We start from the raw sequence: 17370 nt of genomic DNA, 5'->3' as shown, positions 1-17370 counted from the left end.
ATAAACAACGAGAGCGCGCTGAAACGACCTGAAGCCAAGCCACGCCCCCCCCCCTGCGCTATGATTGGCTAGCGTGGCGCAGCGTCTAGCATTAAGGTTGGATTGTTGTGTTCCAGTTGGCTACTATTCCGCCTCCTACAGTTGGGATTGGCTGATCGTGTGCTGCCTTCTTGTTAGTGTCGGGTGCTTGATGAAACTCCTAGCCAATCCTAGCATAGGGGGCGTGGCTCGTCCGAATACAGGCGGGGGGGAAATAAAACCCACCTGCTCTTGCAGCGCGCGCTCAGGCAACACGTCCAAGCGCGCGGAACACATGCTGTGCGAGATCCCAGCACTTCAGCAATAAGTCGGTGGCGTCGTCTTCCGTTCTTACGCTCGTCTTTACGCTCTGAAGACGTTCTCGAGGCTTTACCCACACAAGCGGAGCACCATGTGGTCAGTGCCCCGGCTCGTCTTTTCACTGCTCGTGGTATCAGGTAAGATCTGAGGCTGTTGGAGGGAGCTAAGCTGTTCTTGTCCTCGCAGAGCTTTAAGGTTTCAGGCACCGTGACCAAGCCTGACCGGTTCTCTAGAAGAACGTGGTGGATGGCGATGGGTGATGAGGGGTCAGCATGTGTCCATTCACTCAGCTCCGTGTACTTCTGCACAGTTTGATGGACTAATACATTTACTTTTACACTCAGATGGTTCTTTAGAAAAGGGAATGGTTCTATCTAGAACCATGAGTAGTATATTGAACCATTTAATGATTAAAGGGTTCTGTGGTTCTATATAGCACCAACAAGAGTTCGATGTCAAGCTTGTAACAATAGCAGAACACTTATTGGTGCTATATAGAATCACAGAACCATGAGTAGTTTATAGAACCATTTAATGATTAAATGGTTCTGTGGTTCTATATAGCACCAAAAGGTTCTTCTCTGGTTACGATGTCAAGCTTCTAACAATAGCAGAACACTTATTGGTACTATATTGAATCATAGAACCATGAATAGTATATAGAACCAGTGCCAAAAAGGGTTCTTCTTAGGTTACAATTTCAAGCTTCTGACTATGGAAGCCCTTTTTGGTGCTGTATAGAACCATTTACAAAAAATTGCTGTGTCCAGTACATTCTATCAATCTGAAGAACATTTTCACTATGCAGAGAACCATTTAAGCATGGAATGGTTCTATATAGCATTCATAGTTCCAAATAGAACCAATCCCTTTACTAAAGAACCCTTGAAGAGCCATCTTTTAAAGAGTGTACTCAACTGTAAGTCCTTAGTTTTATTTAGTTTTTAGTCCCTTTCTGGGCCAATTTCATTCTGTTTTTTGTTGGTTCTTTTCTCACTTTGGAGCTCTAGCGTTTTATGTTAGACCTAAAAGAGAAGAACAGACTTCAGTTCCTATGCTGGCAGTTGCTGGATTAACTGAGAAGTTCCACTGCAGTTGAATCTGATACTCTTATTTACTCCTGCTCAACTCAGAAGCAGCTACTTTTACTTCTACTGCATTGTTTCATTGGACTGTTTGAGGATGAGCTTAAGTTGCTCTGCTCAACTTGGACAACAGACCTATTGAAACTGCCTGGCAACATCAAACATCCCACTTGCTGCAATATCCCCCAGTTGGTGAATGATTAAGCCTGATCTGCAGTACGTCAAAAATTTGTTTATTCGCGAGCATCATGGGAGCCTCAGTGAAGGCTGGAAAAGGGAAGTTTTGTGTTTTGAGTCAAGCAAAAGTTTCATTCATCAGAAGTGATTTTGTGCTTCTTTTCTGACTTTGCTTATGTGGTACATGGAGAAAGTAGTGTGCATACATGCAGCATTTACAGAATGTTCATGAAGGTGCCCTGAGGCTTTAGCCTTGTTCAGGGATTCCCATATGGCCCTGAATGTCTCTCCTGCTACTTCGAGGCTTTACTCTGGGGTGAGTCACTGTGCCGCGCTCAAATGCTCACGGACACGCTTGTGTCTGAGTCAGTGCTTTGGGATGATCGTGAATGGCTGTGGATGAAACACTTGGCTACGTTCCTGCAGGTTTAGATTCAGAGAAGTTTCCAAATGGCAGCTGTGACGCAGTAGCCGTGCTGCACGCTTGGAACGATGTTGACAGGAACAATAGAGTCTATATGAGCAACGATAGAACAGAACACTGGTTTACCCCTCCCTTCAGTTCCTCACTTTCAAACAACATTACTTTTTAGCTTCATAGTAGTTACTGAATGATTTGTCTCAAGTTTAATAAGTGAGTAATAAGCAAGAGGCCATTTTTACCATTGTCTCCACATTTTTCGATTTATTCGATTTAAGTGTTCGATTTAAGTTACTGTTTCACTAGTATGTAATGCGTGTTCTGTCCAACTAAGTATGGACCAATCCCATTTTTTCATTCTCAGTACCAACTCCGAGATGTTTACTACTAAGTTCCGAATCAATACCAGTGCTGTATGAAGGCCATAAGTACATAAATATACAGAAGTGGCTAATGTACAGTTCTGCTATACCAGAGGTCGCAGCTCAGACGTTAAGAGGAGCCATTTTGTCCTTTCAACCAACAACAAACCACCTTGGAAGCCACAACATTTTATGTCCATTTTATTGAAGTAACATTTACCATCTTGTCTGTAAATATGTCTCAGTATGTGCTAATGTCCTGGTATAGGCTAAAAAACATAATATAAACACTACTTTAAGCTTCAGCTCAGCTGTAGATGCTTTTGTCACATCTCTGACAGTAAAATGTCTCTCAATTTGGACTTTTTATGAGGCTGAGGTCAGCTTCTCATTCACCAGCTTCTTCTTTGAATTTTCCTGTTCCACTTTAAATGGTGCCTGAGGTGCTAGAATGTATCTGTGGTACCATTTTAAGGTGGAACGGAAAAATTATTTCAGCTTTGTGACTTTTTAGTGTTTGACAGTTTTTTGTTGCAGATTAAACGTATCGGGAAACCAGCTGGAGTGATTGGAAATGCAAATAAGTCCATTCGTCTCCAAATTATCGATGTTCATCTCAAATCTTTCTCTTTGCTGTTTCGTTAGCTACTAGCTAGGTGAGACTGTTATCTGCGTTGCTGTGGTGACCAGCAGTCTGTGCACCAACCTTCAGGGTTAAAGGATGAATTAGCAGATATAAATTAACTCCAGCGTTTAAGATCATTTATTGTTAAAACTGTGTTGAACGATCAGCTTTATTTTACTGTAAAGGAGGATTAGTTTATACCTAAAAATCTAAAAACAGTAAAAGAGCCGCATGTTTCTGACCCCTAACCTATACGGTTGTAAAATGGCTCTTGGCTTGAGGAACCTTTAACAGGGATTGAATAGGGCTGAACAGTTGAACAATTTGAGGAAGTTAAACTTGGCTTTTTTTTTTTTTTGGTCAGTTAGCACATCCATTTTTTTGTACATTTCACAAGCTCTATTGGGTTAAATTTCCCCACTAAAACTTAAGACAATATAAACGATATCGCAAATAATTAAAAATGCAGCTCTTGTGATTTGAAAATTGCACACTTTCATATTTGATATAAAAATGATAATCAACTTTAGTATAGAAGCTTTATATTATGTGGTCTTTCATTAAGCTTTAAAAGATTCTTCACACTCACAAATGTGATTTACAGAACGGTTCTTTAAAGAACTGTTCACTGGAAGTGGTTCTTCTATGGCAAAGAACCTTATTGGGTTTCATTTGGTACCAGTTGATGCTACACCAACATTTAAATTGTAATTTTTTTAAATTGTGTTCTTCTAGGAAGTTTGTGAAATTGCACATATATTACACATTTATTACAACTTCACATTTATTACACTATCAGCTCAGTGCTTCACTAACTCAAACTGTCCTCAGAAGACCCTCATGTCTTTAGTGTTTGGACCAGAGGGCTCAGTCAGAGATTTGATGTGAACTGGAAGATGCTGACAGCCACACAAGCAGGGGCAGTGGCCCAGCCAAGCCTGGGTCTCAGAGCGCTTGGCCGGCCTCAGGGCGTCTCTCTGCATCTAATAAAGTGTGTGCGTGGCAGGCGTAAAACCTTCAGAGCAGGAATAGAAGATTGGCCTTGAGGGTCAAGTCCCCCCTCTGTGTCTGGCGCCACGTCCACTGCTGCTTGCTGCTGCCCACTGGAAGACGTCTCCGAGAGGGGGAGAGAGAGGGAGAGGGAGGGGTGAGAAATGTAGCAGAGGGCAGAGGAGAGTAAAGCTGGGCTAATATCTCTCTGGGGGAGAGATGTACTCAGCAATGGCAGCATATTTGCAGAATCATGCACATTCTTAAAGACCCTGCTGGAACTGCGCAGCCCCCTGACCTAATGCAGATATGATTGTGTGCGTGAGGGGAGGTGTGCGAGGGCTGTGACAGAGCAAGAGTGGTGGAGAGAGGGAGTGATGAGGTGAAAGAAGACAGAAACATGGGAGATTATGTTAAAGAATGTCTCTGCTGTCTTTCATTAGCCTTTATTCACTGAGTGTGTTCTGTACTGCTGATAGAGAGGGTAAGTTTGTGTGAGTGTCTGACCAGAGGATCAGTCGTCAACTCATCCATGAGCGATATAATGGTCCATTTAACCAAGTGACAATTCCATTCAATTTAAAATGTTCTGTGAAACTTACAGATTCAGAATAGTTAATAGTGATGATGACAGAAAACCGAACATATGAAGAGTTTAATGCCTATTAAGCTACTTCACAGACAGTTATTACTTTGGTGAAATGGTGGCAAATAGTCTGTCTGATGCTTTTGACATTTTCTTGTAATAGTTTTGAGAAGGTTTTGGTCAAAAACATATATTTTTAAATCCATTAATGGCAGAGAGGGCTGGAGGTTAGGGAACCAGCCTTGTGACCGGAAGGTTGCCGGTTCGATCCCCTCAGCTGACAGTCCATGACTGAAGTGCCCTTGAGCGAGGCACCTAACCCCCAATTGCTCCCGGGGTGCTGTGGATAGGGCTGCCCACCGCTCCGGGCAAGTGTGCTCACTGCCCCCTGGTGTGTGTGTTCACTAGTGTGCATGTATGTGGGTGTTTCACTGCACGGATGGGTTAAATGCGGAGGTCTAATTCAACAGTGTGCAAACACAGTTGGCTGATGGTTCTGAAATTTTTCAGATATATCACCATTATCAACGTTACGTATTAAAAATGCAGAAGACGTGGAGGTTCACTGGTCCTTTTGGATAGAGTTTTGTTGTAGACATTGATTGACCGCTGGTTCCTATCACCACCACTGTACATTTCTCTACAATGATTCATTTTACATTAACCCCAATTTGAATGTTTATATCTCAGTAATTAAATCATGTTGAAATTTTGAAAAATGAATGGAATTCCACTTTAAGGATAGAAAATTTTATCAGTACCTACAGAGAAACTCGTATGCCAATACAAAGCTTACATATCAGCTCCACAGTTACAGAATAATTCATGGTAGTTATTGAATAATACATCTTAAAAAGCAATAACTTACTAGTGAGCCTGCACTTTAAAGCAATCATTTGGATTTGGGAATTTGGAGACCCCTCTGGTGGAAATGTGTAATTGCACACAACATGCAGAACATCAAAGTGGATGAATCTGACTTTTGTGAGTACGTTGAAAAAGAGAACTCTGAGAACTGTTTTTTTAGGATGTGAAAAAATGATCTACTAATTGTCATCAAATTTTCATTAGTATAATATCGATTTTACATTTGAGCTCTAAACATTGAGCTGGACCTTCTTTTTGAGTCTGTGCGTGTAAAGTTTATACGTAAAGACGTATAAAGTGGTTTGAAAAACTCCTGCCAAATCCGCCCTGGTACCGCTGACTTTTAAATGATTATTTCAGGCTTTATAGGGTGACTTATAGTGGTGCACATAGTGCTGCTTTATGGGCTTAAGTGAAGGAAGGGCATTTAATTTTCAATTAAATCTAAACTTTGCTATTCTTTAGTGGGGATTTTTATTGCATGGTAAAGATGTTAAAGTCTATAAATTAATGTGGTCACATTGTGATGATTTTCCTTTTTAATCACCTTAAACTCTAAGAACACGTTAGGTCCACACTTCTGTTCTCTCATAACTACAACACGGATATTAGTTTCATACATTTACTGAGTAGTTTTTTAAAAATATATCTTAAGATTAAAAATGGAATAATAAAACCAGGCTAAAAATAATAAGACATGCCCATAATAATATCAGTAAGGGGCACTTAAAGGTAAGCAAGGTAGATTTAACTTACACATCTTGTAGGGTCTGTCACTGTTATTTTGAAGGTGTGTGTTGTTTCAGTACTTCCTATTTGAAATGTGCTGAAAAGGTGCAGACCTGAACAGAGCGGTGCTGAGGTCATTAGGGGTCAGGCGGTGGTGTGTTCCAGAAAGGCTGTGAGGTAAGAGGCTTGTTAGTCTGTGTGTTGAAGTGCGCAGTAATCTGGACATAGTGGGGTAATACTAATCTGAGAGTTTGTAGGTTAATGAAGCTTTGTTTCAGTACAGCTTTTCTCTCTTCTCTTCTGAACAGCTAATGTACATCATTCATTAGTGCTCAGTCGCTGTCAGTGAATCTGTGATCAGAATTCATGAGAATTTCTTACTGTGTTTGAGTTTTGCTTTCCTTCATTATGATTCATTGTTTGCAGGAAGGCTTATTATTTTGTATTTGTTCTCTCTCTTTCTTCTCTCTCTCTTCTCCCTTCTCTCTCTCTCTCTTTCTGTCTCCTGTTTCCTTCTCTTTCTTTTCCTTTATGTCTCTTTATCTCTCTTTTTTCTGTTTTTCTCCCTCTTCCTGTTTCCTTTCTTTGTTATTCCTTCTCTCCCTCTCTCCTCCCTTTTTTCTTTTTTTATTGTTTTTCTCTCTTCTTCTTCTATCATGTGTTTTTTCTATCTATCTATCTCTATCTATCTATCTATCTATCTATCTATCTGTTTTTATCTCTTTTCCTCTTCTCTCTCTCTCTCTCTCTCATATCCTATCAGATTAGAGACAGTAAATCTGCCTCTTTAATTGGAGGCCATGTGCTGGCTATGCTTTAATAGGATATGACACTGTGCGAGTGTATGTGCGCTTCTTCCGGGTTCTTCTGCTTCTGGAAGCCATCTGTTACCTAAGAGCCATTTAGAGCACTCAGACAGAGCAGGAAAGAGAGGAAATAGAGAGAAAGATTATAAAAAGACAGATGAATTGAGAGACAGGGGGTATATAGCATTATTATGGGCCACAGTTTGGTCCTCATGGATCCATATTTTAGATGGACAGTAATAGAGGTCGGGATGTAGGGCGGATGGTGAGAGGCCTGCCAGAAATACAGTTTAAAGGGCCCATATCCTGAGAAACCAAATTTCCTTCACATTTTTGGAACAGAGAGTATACTGTAGTATGTAAACATTGGTAAAGTTAAATATACCATTCAGGACATACATATGTACATATGTGGTTTAGTGATATCACAAAAAACAATGCACTTACAGCTTTTGCCCCGCCCATTCACACTAAAGTTATCAGGAGTGTCTCAGTGCTTTTTGGATAATGCACAAAACAGAGCAGCCAATCAGAACCTCCTCATCCCTTTTCAGGCATTTTAGCTCTCGATGAAGCCGGAATCTGCTTCTTTTTCGCCAGCTTTTTCACGTTCCACCTTAAAAGGTGCAGCAGTTAAGACTACATTCCGGTGCCTCAGGTTTTTGTTCGAATTTTCCCGTTCCACCTTAAGTGGTGCTCACACAATGCTGTGTGGGGGGGTCACTGCCTGGGAACGGCAAAACAAAATGACAGGGCAACGTTTTCACAGGGCAGGACTAACATACACGCTCAGCCAGACCAGCAATGAAACCAAAAAACAGAGAAGATCAGATTGCAACACACACAGGGGGTGTGACTTCATTCTCTGCTCAGGACGTCATTACTCCACTACGTCTTTACATAGAAAAGAGTTGTTTGCTGCTACATAAAAATTTGTATATATCACCTTTAAAAAAGTGAGAAAATTTCAGCTTTCCATGATAGACGTCTTTTGAAGGTGCAGTAAGAAAAACAACCTGTTTAATACTAACTGCCAAAGAGAGGTCAGAAAAAGGTCATTTAAAATTATGGTTGTGGTATATAACACCAAAGGGCCTCAGGGGAAAAAAGATTGAAGTCCAGGAAAAATGGAGGATGTGGGCTCTTTAAGACTCCTGTAAAACTGATTTGTACATCATGTAGTTATGAAAGTGACCAACTATATGGACCTACTTGGGGTTTAGATGCAGTAGAGATGATAAATAAGGCTGTCTGTGTGAGAGAGAATGTGAGAGAGGGGTGTGTGTGTGAGAGAGAGAGAGAGAGAGTGATGCAGGTGTGCCCAAGGTGGAAGTGAAAGCTGTCTGTGGCCATCAGATACACACTGCCCTGGCATCCGACCTGCGCCTTTGATGATGTAGCGACCCACGACTGCAGAATACACCAGCCTCAGGGCCCCTCTCTCTCCCTCTTACTCACCCTTTATGAGGAACCCCCTCCACTGTGCTCCTGGGAAACTCAAAGCTAAGCATATATCCAGTATTAACTTTATGAGAGTGATTTATTGGACTGCTCTTGTTTGTGTTCATCCTTAATACTCAGATTGAGAGGAGACGATGGAGGGATATTGAGGAAGGACCCTAAGAAATGAAAGGAAAAGGGCTCCTATTTGGTGTGCCCAGTAGTGAGCTGCCGGGTCCTCTTAGTCTGCAAAGTCTCACACAACCTCATACGCTGCTTATAAACTACTCCTCAAACCCGCAAGCACGCTAGGTCAGGCTGGTCCCTTTTCACGATATAGATCTCTGAAGTTCTATCATCATTTTGCAGTTGGTGGAACGCCCATACAAAACCTCAGGGTCTAAATGAATGTTCTCAAAAATCACTTCAACTGCAGCCGGTGGTGATCAAAAACATCTCAAAGTTAATGCATTTTGACCGAATACCTAATATATTTGACCAAATATCACTGGATCCTATGAATTTGAGGTCATTAAGGAGTCAAAATACGAATGTTGCTTCATGCAAGCTATCACTGCTGTGGGGACTAGCAACCCCACCAAAATACCAAAATAGCCCACACAAACCAGCACGCTTTATCAAATGTGGTGGTTAAGTGGCTGTAGTATCCTGCAGTTTGTGGAGTTGGTGTTGATACATGATAATGTTGAAGTACAGTGGTGCTTGAAAGTTTGTGAACCCTTTAGAATTTTCTAGATTTGACCTAAAACAGATTTTCACACAAGTCCTAATAGTAGATAAAGAGAACCAAATTGAACACATGAGACAAAGATATTAGACCTGGTCATTTATTTATTGATGAAAATGATCCAATATTACATCTGTGAGTGGCAAAAGTATGTGAACCTTTGCATTCAGTATCTGGTGTGACCCCCTTGTGCAGCAATAACTGCAACTAAACGTTTTTGACTTGGCCATTCCAAAACTTCATTCTTCTTTAACCATTCATTGGTAGAATAACTTGTGTGGTTAGAGTCGTTGTCTTGCTGCATGATCTATGTTCTCTTGTTACATCAATGATGGCAAGTCATCCTGGCCCAGATGCAGCAAAACAGGTGCAAACCATGATAATACCACCACCATGTTTTACAGATGGGATAAAGTTTTTATGCTGGAATGCAGTGTTTTCCTTTCTCCAAACATCTAAAAATCAACCAAAAAAATCTGTATTTTTAAATTTACTGCTAATGCTAAAGTTTCACATGCTTTTGCAACTCACAGATATGTATTATTTGATCATTTTCCTCAATAAATAAATGACCAAGTCTATTTTTTGTCTCATTAGGTCAAATTTATGAAGAAACAGAAAATTCTTCACAAATTTTCAAACACTGCTATATAGTATTAGGCTTGCCTACCTTACTTCAGTGTGCAGGAATGTTAGTTTGTGTGTAGCATGGATGTAGCAGTATTTCAAGTACTTAAAGTGGCATTATTCAAGGTTTTTTTTATTAAAACTAAAAGGATTAGCATTACTGAGTCAGGAGAAAACAACTCTCTAAAAAATGATGTGCGTATGCTGCTGTCAGTTGCCCTGGAACAATACAGGGCCTGAAATAACGACTTAAAAATCAGATGCTGGGTCAAATTTTGAGTTTTTCAGACCACCTCATACATCTTTATCATTAACATCACACACACAGGCTCAGAAAAAAGATCCGCCTCGATATTTAGGCCTCAAATGCAAAATCAACATTACACTGATGAAGATATGATAACAAAAGTAGATAATTGACATCCACAGAAAACACGTCCTTCACCAAGTTTAGACTGAGTCCTCTTTGAATTCTCTTTCAACACGTTTGCAATCGTCAGATTCATCCAGGTGGGGAAGGGGTCCGAAGCACAGCCCATGTTACAAAATGTTGTTCTGCATGTTACACATTTCCAACAGAGAAATCTCCAAATCCCCCAAACTTAAAGTGCAGCTTTAACAACTTCATAATTCAGAGGATCCAGTGACATTTTGAGGAAACATATGTCAATGTTGTCGCAACAAAAAAATCTGTGCATTTTTAACATGGTATTGGAAGTTAATGTAACAAGATTTTTTTCCAACTAATTTTGGAGCATTTTAATTGGTTTGTTCACACTTAAATTTTTACACAACACAAAAGGTAAATCGAATTTTTGCTTACGTAAAAAAGTGAGAAAACTACAAAACTGGTTATGGTTTATGTTTTTGTGTACCAGTTATGAAAATGTGAATCTGGTAATTCAGTTGATTGCAGGTTCTGCATTTCTTCCACGATGTAAAAAAAAAAGCTCAGCCTTTTTTAGAGTTGCTTTATGTCTGAGTTGTGTGTGTGAGTGGATTTGTGGAATAGGAAAGAAATAGGCTCCAAGGTCAGTCTGCCCCCTGCACTCACACACACTCACACACACACACACACACACACAGTGATTCATTCAGAAGCAGAAGTTCCACTCCACATACACACACACACAGAAGACTGGAGAAAGAGGAGTGTCCGCTTCTCTCTCCAACTGAGTCACATTACCAGCAAGCGGTTTCTATGGCAACTCTACATCACTCTCCGCCTGTGCATCAGGGCCGAATGGCTGGCTGATGGAGTTCCCCCATAATAACAATAACAAGGGTGCATTCACAGGTTCCTGCGCTTTTCTGAGCCTTTCACAATGTTTTCCACAACCTGATAACACTGGGCTGTGAATCAAAGGCCTCATAGTGCTTTTCCATTAGGACTGCACATGATATTGTTTGCGAGTCTGAGTCGAGTCGAGTCTTGAGTCTTTAGCAGAGAGTTTTAGTCTAGTTTCATTATGAGCTGCCAGATTGAATACAGTCTCAAATAACAAGGATTTCATTACAGAAAAAAATGAAAAACAGCCTAAAGGACAGAACTGAATACACTCGAGGCAAAACAGTGTAATCAGTTAGTGTGTAGTTTGTATAACAGGTACGCCAGCTAGCTAGCACAGTAGCCAATCCAGCTGAAGTTTTACTACGTTTTAAAAGTGTAATCTGTAACTTACTAAGACTTCAGCTACAAGAGCTAACAACTTTAGCCAAATTAGCAATTGTGCTAACTAGCATTCTTACTATCCAAATTACATGCTAGCCAAACTTTCAGGCTGTTTTGCCTCTTTCCTTTAAACACAGCGTGTACTGCATGTAGCACTCAGTTCTGTCCATCAGACTGACCTTTTTATATAAAGAAATAATCTGTTATTTAGACGTGTGTTGAACCTGCTGCTGGAGCTGTGGGAGAACAGTACTGCAGTGATGGCTAAGTGTGACTAGCGAAACTGACAGGCAAAGTCACACACCTACAGTTGGAAATGAAAGCCTTTATTCATTTACTGCTTTAAGGCTGGCAGTCCTGATAATCAGCTTTGTTTGTGTTTATTTCTCAGGCTGAAATTTCACAAGACTTAAGTTAAGTTAAGGGCAAGTCCGAGTGGCTGACTTGAGGCCATAATCTCTGTTAATCTTCATTTTTGAATTTAAAATGGGCTGTTTTTGAAGCATAGCTTCCACGTGTGTATTGAATATGAACACTGTATTATGAAATTCTAATTAGGTTTATGTATTACCTCGACTATTTTATTTAAAAATAATAAATCACCACAAACATATTCATGTGATATGAGTGTCCCGAGTTGTGCTAGATGTTCCAGAAGAGTTTCTGTGGATGTTGTAAAGGTATAAGAGGTTGATTGTCATTATATTGTCTTAAATGATTTTAAATTAATACTCATAATTTCTTCTATTCCTGCTAAGCTTTATCATCTGTCTGGGAAGCACTTTGAGCAGCCACTGGAATGACATGGGTGATATATATAAAGAATATTATTTTTATTTTTATATTAATATTATTTTACTATCATTAAAGGTGTTTTAGGACACATCACAGGGTGTTTTGTCTACAACATGCAGCCCTGCTTTCCACAACAGATCTGATGTTGCTTCATATACTTTTTACCCTTATGTTGGCATAAACGAATAGCAAACATACTAGCGATGTTTCCTGGCGTCATGCACAGAAATTGATTGGCTTAATGTTGACTATCTTGCTCCAGGAAGGAGAGAAAGCTTTTATCTGCAAAAGAAATCATGATGGGAAAGAATCAACATTTGTTCAGCTGCTAACTCATGTTAAAAGCTCTGTAGCCGAGTAGATACTTTCAGAAAGGCCTTGCTGTTGGCTTAAAGGTGAATTTGGCTGGTTGCTGAGATATGTGGTCCTATATGGCCACTCCCAGTACAGATTCCCTAGCAAGCCAGTGTTAACTCCTGTAAAATATGACATGACTACAGAATCAGTCCAAAATGCTAATGCTGCTAACAGTGAATTAAATCTTATAGCCACCAATTAGCATTATGCCAGTCTTGCATTCATCAAAAGCCGTGTTAACATGTTTGGTCCAGCTTTTCTGTTAACAGTGCTAGTGAACAATTCTATGTTACATAATTCATCAGAGTGATAGCTCACTGTGAATGGTCACTTACATGAGCAACATGCAGTAAACACACAACATATGAGGTCAAGTAGCAGAGGAACTGTGGGGAAAACATAGGGAGGGAGGTGCACTTTGACCCAGAACAGCCCCAGTCGGACAAAGGGTCATACACGCTGACGTGGCCTTCACCCTGAAGTGACCAGGATTAGCCTGCAGTGGGGTAACTGCCACTTAAGCTGTATAGCTTGCACTGACCACCAAGAAGCTGATTATTGATTAGCAAGTGTTGTTTTCATTAATGAACACAATGATCCTGGATATACATCTTCATATGGAGGTCAAAGTTGTGTTTTTTAACCATAACCTTTTTATTCTTAACATTGTTTTTCAGTGTCAGAAAAAAAGGAAACGTATATTTAACAGAAAATTACACAAAAGCCTCAACAACTTAACATATCAAATCTATCAGCTGCTCCCTAAGATCTCATGAGATCTCATTATGTTCCCCTTCAAACATGCACAAACACACAGTTCCCCTAATACCTTCAAACAGTGTCTCTTTTATATGACTTAAGCTGGGCTGTATTATTCTATTCATTCTTACTTATTCTTACCAGTAGATCCTAACTCTCCCCAACTTGAGTGGAGTGAGTGGTTCAGTGTCTGTTCCACCTCTACCTGCATCAGTCTTGTTGACAGTAACAGCATATGTTCATAAAAGCAGAGGGGAATTTGCCTGCTTATTTACAGTGGCAACGGCCTGAGAGTGCATGAAGCATTAGAGCCATATTGTACTGCCCGAGGAAAATGATGTCCTGAACCCTTAATTTGAGAGTAAGGAGTTAATAGCAAACATCCAGAGTGATGACAAGAGCAGGGAAACACATTAAATTTTATATATATATATATATATATATATATATATATATATATATATATAATATATATATATATATATATATATATATATATATATATATACACACACACATACACATAGATATGTATATATACATGTATATCGCTGCTGTCGGAACAAAACCTTGTATCTCTGTTTTTGTCATTTTTCAGTTTTTGACATATTTTGGTAGTGATTGTTGCCCTTTACATTGTGTTTACATTTCCTGATGAATGGATCGAGTGGCTCAGAATTACATGGAAAAAGTCTGGTTCCACTGACTTACATTAACAGTAAAGTATGTTTTTTGTTTCTCCTGTAAAGTTACTATTTTGGAGTTAAGAGGTTTTGATCCGACAGCAGCGATATATATGCCTAGTGTCTGAAAAGGCAGAAAAGCTGATGATGACTTCTTCTGTCTCGTCTTTTGGCTGTGCATTCAGATCTGTAAGATGTGGAAGTGCAGGAAGTGCAAGACACTTATCTGTTGAATTCAGTGGTGTGGAGCTCTTTTCCTGGAGGACCAAAGTCCCAGACAGTATGATGATTTTCCTGCTCACCTGATTCATTTTATCCTTTACAAATCTTTGTTGGATTAAGGCCCTCAGTTCCCCACCCCTGCCTCACTTAGTGTCCTTTTTCAAGCACAAGTATGTGTTTGGACAGTTGCTCAAGATACAGACAGCTAAAGGCCCAGACACACTTTCTTCTCCGAGCAAGTGAAATTTCATTCATTTCAATGGAATTCGCTCAATGCGCCGCAAATGTCCGGGTCGAATAAATTCAGTGTGAAATTTTGTAACGAGTTTAACTTTGACACTCAGATTTGCTTCCACTAACAGTAGCGCTGCTGCTTTGGCTGTGTTGACCTCTGAAGGGAAGGCCATTCACATAGCAGCTCTGAACCTCCAAAATGGGGGAACTGCTAATTTAACCTGTGCATAAAGACAAACCTTTTACTGTTTTTTCCCCACTGGCTATATATAAACACATGAAAGAGAGATTGTGTGATACACAGTCAGTCAGGAGACTGTATTAGATTTACTTCACTGTTTCTTTTAGGTACGTTAGCCAGCTTGCTAACTGCAGCGTTAGTTTCTTGGCAACCACACGGGTTACACTTTTTTTGGTACAGATCAGTGGGCAGCATTGAGTATGTAGTTATCATACATGACTGTGTTCACTTTTGTGTTTTTCTATTTATGGAAAGCGACTTAGCCAGCTTGATAAATGCGTTGTTAGCTCTATGGCTAACCACAGCCACACACGAGTCATACCACTCACAGCCAAACCAGTTATCTATATACTTTCTACAGATCAGTGTGCAGCACTATACCCTTGTATATAATGATATCATTATAAATAAATCTAATTGCGTTTGTAGATTGATAGAACAGAATGTTGAGTAAAAGTGGACTGAAAACTTTCGGCATTTGGCATTTTTGCCATCACTTCACAGTATATTTGACGGGTCGCAGGACAAACAACACCTCTACATGTGGGTCCTGGCTCATAAAAGTTTGGGATCCCCTAGACTAGCCTGTTGTGTGTGTGTGTGTGTGTGTGTGTTTTTGCAGAGTGTATTGTTCTTCAGTATTACGCAACTGCAAGCCTTTCTTTACCTGCAGTTAATACCTAAGTCTATCTCTGATATTAATTCATTTTTAATTCATTCATATGGAGATAACCTACATGTAAGTCTGCTGATTAGGAATTTTGTGCATGTGTGCACCTGTGAATGCTTATGTAGATACACTGCTGTGCGTCTGAGGAAAGTGTTTATTTGGGTGATGATTAACTCCTGAGTATCTGTGTTTATTTTGCTGCGGGTGTGGGTTCTCTATATGAGAAACAAATGGCAATAAAAAGCAGTTTTGACAGGTGGGTGTGTTCCCGAACTCATTTTTTTCCCCTTTTAATCTGTCATTGCGTTTTGGTTACTAGGCAATAAACCTTGACACACTGTATCACGGCGTGTTCCTGGAAAATAATCAAATTAACCGTCAGCTCCCAGGATCTAATGTGTGCCTGGTAGAGAGAGAGAGTGAGAGAGAGATAGAGAGAGACTGTAAAAAGGCCTTTTATACATCCACTGCCTTTTTGTTTTGCTTCTTTATTTAACCTTTATGCGATCAGGCTTGCCAGCTGAGAACAAATTCTTAGAACAATGATGGCCTGGCATGCTCACGCTCTCTCTCGGCCTATTAGGCTCAATCGGCGTGTGAGATTATCCATACACTGCCTGCATACAAACAAGAAGCAGTTGGAAAAACACAGAAAACTTTTGGCCCTTCATTCTCAGCCCATTGTTACGATTACTGGTGCTGGTGGTAATAGCAGTGTTAAGTAGCAGTAACAGGAACAAGCTCAGGTCTGCTGCTTACAGAAAACAGTGTTATAACTTTTTTCAATACTGATTACCTCAAGTTTTATTGTTATAGTATTTGTGAATATTCAGACACACATTTCTAAACATGTAATGTTCTTTAATTCTTCTATAGTCATCGTCTTGTGAATCTATAAAACGTGTAGCCCCATATTATTAATTTACATAATCATTTCTGTTACCACTGTAACTCTGCAGTTGGTCTATCCGTGCTTTGCCCACAAATGTGTTTTAGCAAAAAAAAATGAATTTTGCCAAATCAGACGTCACTAAAACCTATAAAAAGTCAGTGATTATCTACATATAATCTGCAATATTTTGGCTGATACAGATAAAATTATGCGTCATCAAAATTGACCGTTATATCTTTGCTGTCGTGACAAAACCTCATATTGCCAATGTATGAGCATGTATTATGTGTATCTGCTGATTATGTAGTATTTCTTGTTTACTTCATTTTCTACGTGTGTTTACAGCGGTCATGGCAGTGGATTCCAGTGTTACCCCACTCACAACAATAGACTCTCCTACAACACTCTCCACCACCTATACCTCCATTACCAGTGCCTCCCCATCAGATCCTACCTCCCCCACTTCACCCCAGACCATGGTCTCCACCCACACAGAAGCAACCAACACCTCCTCAGCAGCACCCACCACACTTAAAAGTGAGGTCACAGGACCATACAGCCCAACAACAGTGTTAAGTGAAAACTCAACAATAACACAATCCCCAAATCCAACGACCCATACAACAGACCCTATGAGTTCCACGCCTGACGTTTCGACGGGAACGCATTCTAGTCCTACAGTAACCTCAATAATCCCAGAAAATAGCACAAGTACGGTTGCTACAGTAACAGTTTCCATCACTACTGGCCACCCTGATCCAACCTCTCCAGGTAATGGCACAACCTCAACCCTGATTCCATCAGAAAGTCCGAACACTACAGCAGCTGCTACCACAACAGCTTCCATGAATACCACCATGGTTACGGATCCTGCAAATGCAACAAGGACCCCCTCACCTTCCACAGGACCAGACCATTCAACCACAACCGCGCCAAACGGTATGATAACAGAACCTTTACCATCTCCTACCACCCTAACCACAATCTCCCTTAACGGTTCCACCACCATCTCACCCAGCAGTAATGTTACTGAACTGACCTCC

General features: G+C 40.2%; 1 protein-coding gene across 1 annotated transcript; it reads left to right on the top strand.

The window, feature by feature from the left end:
- Positions 1-284: 284 nt before the first annotated feature.
- Positions 285-17365, top strand: LOC118821734 (mucin-2-like). The gene is made up of 3 exons (XM_036590463.1): positions 285-476; positions 16673-17266; positions 17349-17365. The coding sequence occupies exons 1-3, from the start codon at positions 431-433 to the stop codon at positions 17363-17365; spliced, it is 657 nt and encodes a 218-aa protein (XP_036446356.1). The 5' UTR covers positions 285-430.
- Positions 17366-17370: the final 5 nt, after the last annotated feature.

Source organism: Colossoma macropomum, unplaced genomic scaffold, assembly GCF_904425465.1.
Source record: "Colossoma macropomum unplaced genomic scaffold, Colossoma_macropomum, whole genome shotgun sequence".
NCBI lineage: Eukaryota > Metazoa > Chordata > Actinopteri > Characiformes > Serrasalmidae > Colossoma > Colossoma macropomum.
The sequence above is the reverse complement of the archived record's forward strand: the minus strand, read 5'-3'. Positions and strand labels throughout refer to the sequence as shown.